This window comes from Bubalus bubalis, chromosome 6, assembly GCF_019923935.1.
Source record: "Bubalus bubalis isolate 160015118507 breed Murrah chromosome 6, NDDB_SH_1, whole genome shotgun sequence".
Lineage (NCBI taxonomy): Eukaryota > Metazoa > Chordata > Mammalia > Artiodactyla > Bovidae > Bubalus > Bubalus bubalis.
Genome location: NC_059162.1, coordinates 19,019,545 through 19,030,488, shown reverse-complemented (window position 1 = coordinate 19,030,488; position 10,944 = coordinate 19,019,545). Strand labels below are relative to the sequence as shown.

Sequence of the window (10,944 nt, the reverse complement as noted above, 5' to 3'; positions counted from 1 at the left end):
CTAAACTCCTGCCCACTCAGCACCTTGCTGTTCTCCAAAGTCACTGTGCCTTTGCCCGGACTAGCCCCCTGTTCAGAATATCCTCCTCTTCCCTGCCTGCCTGGTGGACACCACTTAACTTTTGAGACTCAGTTCAAGCACAGCTTCCTCTAGAAAACCTCTGATTGCTTTCCTAGAGCAAAGTTGATCTCTCCTCCCTTTGTGTCATAACCGGGGCCTCAGGTTGGGAGGAGCAGACGGGGGTGCTCTGCTCCCCGCCCTGCGCCGTGCATGCTGAGACCAAGGGCCTTGTCTTTCATCACTGTGAGCCTGGCGCCTCACCCAGCGCCTGGCAGGCCTCAGTACACTGCTTCCCTTGGTGTTGAATGGGAAAGTGGGTATGTGGGAGGCCCCGGGAGAATCTTGAGTTTCAACTATAGGAGCATCTTGGACTGAGAACAGGGCTGTGAGACTTTATTTATGCAAGGAAAGCACCCCCCCCTCACTTCACCCATTACTTCTTGGGCACCCCTCCCTGCTCTGCAGTGGGTCCCTGGTAGGCAAGGTGGTCGTTGGTAGGCTCTCTGAAGGCACTGTGTCTATTGTCCAGATGAATCCTCTTCCAGCTGCATCTGGAGGAAAGTGCCTGCAAGAGAAGGGTGAGCCAAATGGCAGGGGCCAGGGCATGGATGACAGGAGCTGACGGGGTACTCAGAGCTTTGGTACCCAGTTACTCAGTACCTGGGTCCTGTCTTGGTGAGACACGCTGGGCCACTCATATACAGGAAAAAAAAGTCCTAATTCGGTTTTTCCTCACTTTGCCTGTGTGTGCAGCAGGTCCCAATCCCACTCTAAAAAGTTGGAGCCCACCTTGTGATTGGATCCTTAGCATTCCCCCTTCTGTTTGTTCCGGGCATAGCGCCAGCAGGACAGGGCCAGGGGCCGGGGCTGAGGTCCTCTTTACCTGAGGCTTTAGCGTAAACTGTCTGCTGATCTCTGCTCTGGGTGACACAGGACAGGTACATCTTCTGGTCCTCGATCTTTTCCACGTTGACGTTCAGCACAGCCAGAGAGCCCAGGGGAATCAAGCTGGGAGAGGAGGTGGCTTAGCCCCCGCTCATGTAAGCCCCTGGGCCCTGCCCCTCAACTCTCTGTCCTCCCCCAAACTTCTCTTCATCTTACCTTGTCTCAAGGACTTAAGTGGCTCCCGGCTCATCTGCCAGCAACCAGAGTTGCATGGCAGAAGTTCTGATCTGGCCAGGGGACCAAGGGACTGTGTGGCTGGGGAAGGAGCATGACAGGTCTTCTGCACCCCAGCTGCCCCCTCAATGGCCCACACCCCAAAGATCTGTACTTACTTTAAAAAAAAAATCTGATTTTTTGTTTGTTTAATTTTTTGGCCACACCGTGTAGCACGTGGGGTCTTAGTTCTCTGACCAGGGATTGAACCCACACCCTCTGCATTGGAAGTGAGGTGTATTAACCACTTGACTGCCAGGGAAGTACCCCATACTTACTTTTTGAACCTGATGTTGAAATTTACTGTTAATAGCCCCTCTCCAGACAGGTAAGCAGTTTTAGAAAAGGTCTCATCTATCAAGGCTGCCAGGGACCCTCCGTGGGTAAACCTGGGGGAGGGGGCAGGGAGTAAGGCCAGGGACAGAAACCACCACCCCCGCCTCCCCCACTTCCATCTTTCCCCAGGAAAGGAAAGGAAATGGATCTGGATCCTGTCTGATCAAACCAGTCAAAATCAGCTGGTTTTTCTTCCACGTTACTACAGCCTGTGTTAGCAACCACTGATACCATTATTGTATTTCACCAGGAAAAGAACTTTTTTCTGATAGAATGAATGGAAGAAGCTTTTTTTTGATTCATCACCTAATTGCTGGTAGCAATTACCGTAGTTTGGAAAGGTGCACTCCTTCAGGGGATGGAAAAATCCCTGAACTTTTGGGCTTTAGTCTCTAAACTGACCTTGGGCAGCTCTCACCTCACCAGTCGCTATGGCCAGTGTTGAGCCCACATTTTCAAGATGGGTAACCATGAAACTTGACCTAGGATCTATTCAGTGATGACAAGATGGACTCCCGAGCGGCGCTGCCTGTGGAAAGCTGAGAGCCAGCTTCAGCAGATGCTGCAAACACTTGCTTTATTTAAAGGGTGCAAATTCTTGTTCTCACTTGTGTAACCTGACTTTCTTCATGCCAAAGCTCCATTGCTGGTTAAGTTGGGGAAAATAGAGAGGCACTGAGTTTTAGAAAGCGCATAACTCGAAAGAGATTCCAGTTTCTGGCTTTCAACAGTGTGACCCCGATTCTCCAAAGACCAGGTCAACTTCCCTGCTGTGCTATCACGGGTCACCATGCTGTGCCTGCCACCAGCAGGCTTCCCACACCCCTGCTTCTGCTCCCTTTGGTGGAAAATACTGGGGGCCATGCAACCACACCCGCCTGGTTTGACTCCTTGCTCCACCTTCACTACCTGTTTGATCTTGTGTAAGTTGCTAAACCTTTCTGAGTCTTGGTTTTCTCACTGTGAGTTGTGAATAAAAATAATTTGTGTCCCATCAAATCAAATGAGGTAATGTTTTTAAAACTTTACATACGCCTCTAGCCAGTTCCCTTCCCACATGGCTTGAAATAGGGGAAGAGTTGTAGCCAAAGAACAGTAAGCCTGCTCTTCCCTCTTTGTTCAGGGCCCAGGACCCAGTGGCAAGTGTGAAGATGCTTCAGGGTAGCTCTTGGTCAGTTATTCTACCCTGCCTCATTGCCTTGGGGCTGGACGGGTACTTGTAAGATAATAGAATATGTATATATGCTGTGCTTAGTTACTTAGTCATGCCAGACTCTTCGCGACCCCATGGACTGTAGCCCACCAAGCTCCTCTGTTCATGGGGATTCTCCAGGCAAGAATACTGGAGTGAGTTGCTGTGCCCTCCTCCAGGGGATCTTCCCAACCCAGGGATTAAACCCAGGTCTACTGCTTTGCAGGCAGATTCTTTTAAGGGAAGCCCAGGAATACTGGAGTGGGTAGCCTATGCCTTCTCCAGGGGATCTTGGTCTTTGCCCCTGGCTCCTGGCACAGAGCTCCTGAAACCCTCATAATTTCCTGTGTGATAGGAATGTTTCTTGTTCTAACAAGGTGACTCTGGGTGGGCTCCTGGTTGAGGGCTGTTTACCAGAAAGACCAAGCCATGATTGCTGTTGCTACTGCTAAGTCGCATAGACGGCAGCCCATGAGGCTCCTCTGTCCCTGGGATTCTCCAGGAAAGAATACTGGAGTGGGTTGCCATTTCCTTCTCCAATGCATGCATGCATGCTAAGTCGCTTCAGTCATGTCCGACTCTGTGCGACCCTATGGACAGCAGCCCCCAGGCTCCTCTGTCCACAGGATTCTCTAGGCAAGAATACTGGAGTAGGTTGCCATTTAGAAGCTTGGAATTTTCAGTCCTGCCGCCACAACCTCTAGTTCTCTTGAGAAGGGAGAAGGGCTGAAAATGAAGTTAATGATGGATCATACCTATGTGTTGAAGCCTCCGTAAGAATTCCAGTTAGTATGGGTTGGCGAACACATCCACACTAGGAGGGTAATGCACCACAGCGCCACAAGGACAGAAGCTCTTGCACTCAGGATGTGTTCCCAGACCTTCTCTTACAGACTTCTTCCATCTGGATGTTCATCCTTTGGTGGTGGTTTAGTTGCTCTGTTGTGTCTGACTCTTTGTGACCCCATGGACTGTAGCCCGCTAGGCTCCTCTGTCCACAGGATTTTCCAGGCAAGTATACTGGAGTGGATTGCCATTTCCTTCTCCAGGGGATCTTCCCCACCCAGGGATTGAACCTGGGTCTCCTGTACTGCAGGCAGATTCTTTACTGACTGAGCTACTAAGGAAGCTTGTTCATCCTTTACAGTATCTTTAATAAACTGGTAAACATAAGTAAGTGTTTCTTTGAGTTCTGTGAATGGTTCTAGTAAATTCATCCAACCAGAGGAAAGGGTACTGGGAACCATCAGTTACTGCCAGATCAGAAATTGTGGGTAACCTGTGCACCTACACTAGCCATTGGCATCTAAAGAAGGGTGGAAGCAGTCTTGTGGGACTGAGCCTTTAACCTGGGGGGTCTGACACTGTCTCCAGGTAGACAGTGTCAGAATGGAGTTCTATTGTAGGCTCCCCACCCAGTTGGTGTCACAGAGAATTTCTTGGTGTTGGGGGAGCTTCCAGCCATTTGGTGACTGAAGTGTCAGAAGTGAAGTGTTTTGTGTGAGAGTGAAAGAGGCTCACAGGAAAGAAAGACAGCAGGAAGTACAAGATTTTTTTCTTACGCAGGGAGATAGACTGACCTGGGTGTTTCTAATTCAGTGCTGACCCCATCTTGGATCCCCTCAATCTTCTAGCCTCAGTGTCGAGTGGTCCTCTTCTGCCTTTCCAGCCCCACCTCCATGAGCCCCTAAATAAAAGGCCACATTCCACCCTATCCCTGCCCCTTTGGGGGGTTTTCCTCTTCATAAGGGAGGGGACCCGTGGCCTGGGTAGAGCTCTGACCTAGTCCCCCAGTGTCTGCACACACTCGTGTGGAAGTCCCCATGGAAGATACCTTCAGGATGGCCAAGGTGACGAAAGGGATGCAGTCGGAATCCGTTGCCTGCAGAGGTGCTGACATCTAATAATCTCTTTGAATTCTGTTTAACTGCAACTCAGTCTCTCTCAGGTCTTGGGACCCTTACATTTCTCCTTCCCTCCCCTCTCTCCTCTCCCTTGCAAGAATTCTGACTCCACAGTTAGCCTTCAGTGACTGTCTAAAGCAGGAACAGGGATCAAGAAGGCAGACAAACGTGGACCTGGTGACCCAGTGTCCTTAAGCAAGAGGCTCAGGGCCCATCTGAATGTGTATTTATGTCCAGCGTGAATGTATTTACGTCCAGTGTGAGTTCTTTCCTGGGTCTCTTCCCAGTTTGGAGGCAGTGGAGTACAGAAGAAGCGATGGATTTGGAGTCCCGCCTCCTGGGTTAGAGTCCTGGATCTGACCTTAACTGCCTGTGCTACCTTGGGCAAGATCACTTACCTCTGTGCATCTCAGTTTGCCCGCTGGGCAAAGGTGAAGTTCGGAGAGATAGCCTGATAGCTGTATTGTGCCTTATGGTTTATGAGTACATAAACCATACATATAAGTACATATGAGTACATAAACAGAGGCCCTTCATATCTCTTAGCTGTTCTGGGAGGTAGATATTACTGCCCCAAGATTTAGGTAAGGAGACTGAAGTGCATGCATGCTAAGTCATTTCAGTCATGTCCAACTCTTTGTGACCCCATGGACTGTAGCCCACCAGGCTCCTCTGTCCATGGGATTTTCCAGGCAAGAATACTGGAGTGGGTTGCCATTGCCTTTTCCAGGAGACTGAAGGCCAGGAGACAGAGGTTAAATTGCTTGCTTGGGGTCTTCATACAAGCAGTGGCAGAGCAGGACTGGAAGCCTGGCCCTTAACTCCAGATCTTGTCATCTTCTGAGTCCACTACATCCCTCTCAGAGTGGCTTCTAAGGCCCCTTCTTACTGAAAAATTCCCAGGCCTGGAATAAGGAGACTGTCTCTTATCTGCCCAATGGGGACTGAACCAGATGACAGAATATCCTTCCACATCTGACACTGCAAGACTGAAGCCCAGTGCCTCCCACTCTCCACCCACCTCCCTAGACAGAGGTACAGAGCCCAGAGGCTGGCCGAGCCCAATGCACCCCCGTGGCCAAGCCCAGGGTGCAGCCAAAGATGTCCCCCCCGGGTTAGCCCATTATCTTACCCTGGAACTCCCTCCAGGGAGGGGCCCGGTTGGAAAAGACAGACGGACTTCTTCTCGGATGGTTGGAAAAAGATGACATACTCGTAGCCTTGTCCTTCCCTCTCAATACACCTGGTGAAGAGGCGCCAGTCACTCTTGTCTGGGGAGAGATGGGCAGTGACACAGCTGAAGGAGGGAGTGTGTGAGGCCATGGGGGCCAGTCAGGAGGCGGGGTCAGTCATTCAGCAGCAGAGATGGAGCTGGCCTCTGGCACACCATTGAGGAGAGAACCAGAGGACACGCGGGCTCTGCTATTGGGGAATCTTCAACTGGAGAGTGAGGCTCTGACCTGTCTTCAAGGTCTTCGGTCTGAGGGGACACAGCCCTGTCCTCTGGGAGCCCTGAATCTTGAGGAAGAAACACTCATGAGCTTCCCTGGCTGAGAGTAGATGTAGGGTCAGAGACAAGTCAGACTTTAAGAGACCTTAAACATTGAGATGGTGATGGACAGGGAGGCCTGGCATGCTGCGATTCATGGGGTTGCAAAGAGTTGGACACGACTGAGCGACTGAGCTGAGCTGAACTGAAACCTTGAAAATTAAAATGTAAGGCATTTAATTCACATGTAGTTCAAAATAAAAATACAGAACAGAAAAATAAGTGGATATGAATCCCCCAAAGTTCTGACTTTTTTTTTTTCCCCTCAAGGCAACTATAGGAACCATATCCTTCTTGGATGAAAACCAAAGTCTTCAAAAATTTTTGATGCAACTTTGTTTTTTCCATAAACTGAATGGACCATCCAGTCGGCACTTGGTTGGAAGAACACTTATATGAGTGAGAGAGACATGTTAACCCGTCCAAGTCCATGCACACGCAGACAGATCAAAGTGGAAAGCTCTATTGCTCTGACCTGTGGGTGTTTCAGGAGTCTCTGGGCCTAGCAGAACAGGGATGGTGTGGAAGGTCTGCAGCGGGCAAGGGGGAATCCTCAGACCTTTGTGGGGTGGGGAGGAGGACTTGGGATAAGGCTTGACAGTAAGGCAAACATCCCTGGTGAGAAGGGAGATGGGTGGAGGGCTGAGGCAGCAGTTCTCCGGTGGGTGCACTCTGGGCTGAGAGCACAGGTGGTTGCTAGGGTGCTCTCATCCCCCAGGAGGAGGGGAGGAGGGGAGGAGGGGGCAGGGGCTGAGAGGATGCTTTCCTCATCCATGTGCCTGGGGCTGCATCATGAGAGGTGGACTTGTCAGAAAGAACTTCTGGCTGAGAACTGGCAGAGAGCTTGTGAATTTCCTCCCCAAAAGTCTCTGGCTGTGGGAAAAGGGGCTGGCTGAACTGATTCCAGTGGGCTGGGGCATGTGCCTGCCAAGGGCTGCTCTCAGGCCAGGCCTTACCTGAGTTAGCTGATAAGTTTAGTGGGAGCTTGAACCTCTGGATGTGGTCTCTGTTGGATCTGAAGGAAGGCACTCTGACCCAGCCATCGGTCTTGGTCTTCTCCAGAAATTCATCATACAGGCTCAGCATGTCTGGACCCCAGCTGGCATTGGGGAGGGCGTAATTCTTACTCTTTGTCATCTCCTGACAGAATCTTGAGACCTGGGCAGGAAAGATTGGGGAGACTAGATGGCTTTCTGGAAGGTGGGCTGTGGTTTGGGCTGTGGGACCTGTACGTAATGTAACCCAGCTCCTGGGTTCTTGGGCTTCTCAATCCTTTCTGTCAGTATTGAGGGAAATGGCCCCTGGGGACTCCTGAGAGTGACCAGGCAAGGGAAAAAGTGAAAATCACTCAGTCATGTCCGACTCTTTGTGACCCCATGTCCATGGAATTCTCCAAGCCAGAATACTGGAGTGGGTAACCTTTCCCTTCTCCAGGGGATCTTCCCAACTCAGGGATCAAACCCAGGTCTCCCACATTGTAAGCAGATTCTTTACCAGCTGAGTCACAAGGGAAGCCCACGAATACTGGAGTGGGTAGCCTATCCCTTCTCCAGTGGATCTTCCCGACCTAGGAATTGAACCTGGGTCTCCTGCATTGCAGTTGGATTCTTTACCAACTGAGCTATCAGGCTAGGGGACACTAATGTGCAAAGGAAGGGAAGGAAAGGCATTGGGGCTGACAATTAGAGGCAGCAGCTGTTTGATGGTGCAGTATAACTGCCCTGTTTTAAAACCTGAGAAGGGACTTCCCTGCTGGTCCAGTGATTAAGAATCCACCTTGCAATGGAGGGGTTGAAGGTTCAATCCCTGGTCAGGGAACTAAAATCCCACATGCTGAGGAGCAACTAAGCCTGTGTGCCACAGTACTGAGCCTGCACCACAATTAGAGAGTTGGAGTGCCAGAATGAAAGATCCTGCATGTTGCAAAGAAGATCCCATGTGCCGCAACTAACACCCAACACAGCCAAACAAGAACAAAAATGAAAACCACCTGGAGCTGTTCTTTGAGGCTGAGAATGGCTAGTACTAGTCCCACTGCACAGATGGGAAAACTGAGGAAATATGGCTAAGGTTGCCAAACTTATGAGCCTGTGAGCTGACGGTTGGCCTAGAGCTCTTTCTGTGTGTGCTAAGTTGCTTCAGTTGTGTCGACTCTTTGCAACACCATGGACCGCAGCCCGCCAGGCTCCTCTGTCCACGGAATTCTCCAGGCAAGAATACTGGGGTGGGTTGCTGTGCCTTCCTCCAGGGGGTCTTCCTAACCCAGGGATCGAACCTGTGTCTTTTTTGTCTCCTGCATGGCGGGTGGATTCTTTACCAATAATGCCACCTGGAAAGCTCAGAGCTCATTCTGAGCAACTGTCTACCTCAGGGGGTGGGGGGGGGGGGGCGGTGGGAGTGGGACCACAGGTGAGGACCATCATTACTCACCTCAGGGGCTACTTTGGCTCTGTCCACAGCTGTCCTCACCCTGAAGTGAGTAACAACGGGGAAGTGGGGAGTGGGGGCTCTTCTGAAACATGTTTTGGGTACCCGCAGTGGTGCGGTACCTTCCATGGGATGAAGAGGAGTCCTCTGTGGCACCAGATGCTCATGCATCAACTGCAACCATGGGCAACAGACCAGCTGTTTGCTAAGGCCACACACAGCATCCATCATCTGGGGATGTCCCAACAGTCTGAGCCCCGTAGGAGGAAAGTGATTGGTGGCCACACAAGATTCAGATCAGGAGGAAAGTGACCTGGTGTCTTAGTTTGGGATCTGGGCTACTTGGTTTCTTTTGCCAGATCAAATAGCTCCCAACAGGCTGCTCACCTGCCCTGGCCATGATCTAGGAAGAGGAGATTTGGGTTGGTCCCCATGGTGGCTCAGATGGCAAAGAGCCCACCTGCAATGAAGAAGACTTGGGTTTGATCCTTGGGTCGGGAGGATCCTTGGAGAAGGAAATGGCAGCTTGCTCCAGTTTTCTTGCCTGAAGAGTCCCATAGACAGAGGAGCCTGGCGGGCTACAGCCCATGGGGTTACAAAGAATCACGGCTTAGCGACGGAACAACAACAACAACAACAAAAACAACAACGACTATATCCTTGGGCTCCAGAAGGGCTGTGCATTTGGTTGAATTGAGAACTCACTCACCAGGGACTCCGTGGAGGATCCGAAGGCTGAGGCAGGGTAGAATCTGGGCAGGAGGTGGGTGGCACCAGGAAGAGTTCCATGGTGACCAAGTATCACTACCGCCTGGAAGCCTCTCCGTAGCATGACTGAACGCTGAGCTGCAGGGCTGTAGCAGCGAGGCCAGTGAATGCTCTCCAGCTGCTTCTTGGTGCTGTCGGGGCAACTGCCTCTCAGACAAGCCTCCCTCCTGTCTCGGGCTTTTATTAACAAGCTTCCACCACAGATGACTAGGCAAGGCTGGGCTCGTTTGATGCAACATCCACAGATGCTTGGGGCTTCTAGCTGGTGCAGAGCCCCATCCAGCCCTTGGGGAGAGGCAGGTGCTGCTTGGGCGTGAATGCAGAGCAGGACTGGCCTCAGTTCAGAAATATTTCAACTGAGGAGCAAAAGAGTACTTAATGAAAATAGTATAGTGTATATGGAACTTCAGAGAGTTGCCCTGGAGCTTTTCTGGGAAGAACCCAATAATACCCCAGAAAGGAAAGGGAGGTCTGATCCTTGATTGGAGGTTGTTGATGGAGAATCTGTGTATGTTGGTGGAGTTTTGGCAGCAGGCAGTTTTGGGAGTGAGATGGGGAGCAGGGCAGCAGAGGTTTTGTCAAAAACAAGTCTAGGAAAGAGCCAGCTTTGAGTGGGGTGGGGAAGATGTGCTCAGTCTGCAAGGGTGTGAACTCTTTCTGGTGATGGTATTTTTTCTACTGAATTAAAACTGCCAATTTTCCACTAAAAGTCCCAGAATTTAATTCACCAGAATAAACATGGAAATTTAAAGATTTTATCCCACCTTCTGTAGTTAGCTGCCCTAGAAGACTAGAATATAAGTATTTTCCTTACTCTTGTCAAGGTTTGGAATGAAACTTCTTCAAGGACTGGGGGAACTCAGTTTTTTGATTGATTCAGTCTCTGGGTCTAATCATAAATATTTGAACCAGTTGCCAATATTTAAAAACAAGGAGTTTCATAGAGAGCAGAAGGCCTCAGACCTCCAGATAAGTGGAAAGATCTGGCAACAGGGCATCTTCATTCCTGTGTGCCCTTTGGCTTGCCCCAGGCCTCGGCGATCCTGAACATTCCTTCATTCCGTCTGCCAGCCTCTATGTTCAGTTCAGTTCAGTTGCTCAGTCATGTCTGACTCTTTGAGACCCCCATGAACTGCAGCACGCCAAGCTTCCCTGTCCATCACCAATTCCCAGAGCTTACTCAAACTCATGTTCATTGAGTCGATGATTCCATCCAACCATTTTATCCTCTGTCATCCCCTTCTCCTCCCGCCTTCAATCTTTCCCTGCATCTGGGTCTTTTCCAGTGAGTCAGTTCTTTGCATCAGGTGGTCAAAATATTGGAATTTCAGCTTCAGCATCAGTCCTTCCAATGAATATTCACATTGATTTCCTTCAGGATTGCCTGGTTTGATCTCCCTGCAGTCCAAGGGACTCTCATGAGTTTTCTCCAAAACCACAGTTCAAAAACATCAATTCTTCAGCACTTGGCTTTCTTTGTGGTCCAACTCTCACATCCATACATGACTACTGGAAAAACGACCAACCTAGACAGCGTATTGAAAAGCAGA

General features: G+C 50.4%; 1 protein-coding gene across 1 annotated transcript; it reads right to left on the bottom strand.

Annotated features, from left to right (window-relative positions):
* Positions 1–418: 418 nt before the first annotated feature.
* THEM5 (thioesterase superfamily member 5) lies at positions 419–9,626 on the bottom strand. The gene is made up of 6 exons (XM_006050801.4): positions 9,336–9,626; positions 7,156–7,357; positions 5,783–5,921; positions 1,497–1,607; positions 944–1,068; positions 419–625 (listed from the first exon to the last, which is right to left on the bottom strand). The coding sequence occupies exons 1-6, from the start codon at positions 9,456–9,458 to the stop codon at positions 579–581; spliced, it is 747 nt and encodes a 248-aa protein (XP_006050863.3). The 5' UTR covers positions 9,459–9,626; the 3' UTR covers positions 419–578.
* Between the last annotated feature and the right edge of the window lie 1,318 nt (positions 9,627–10,944).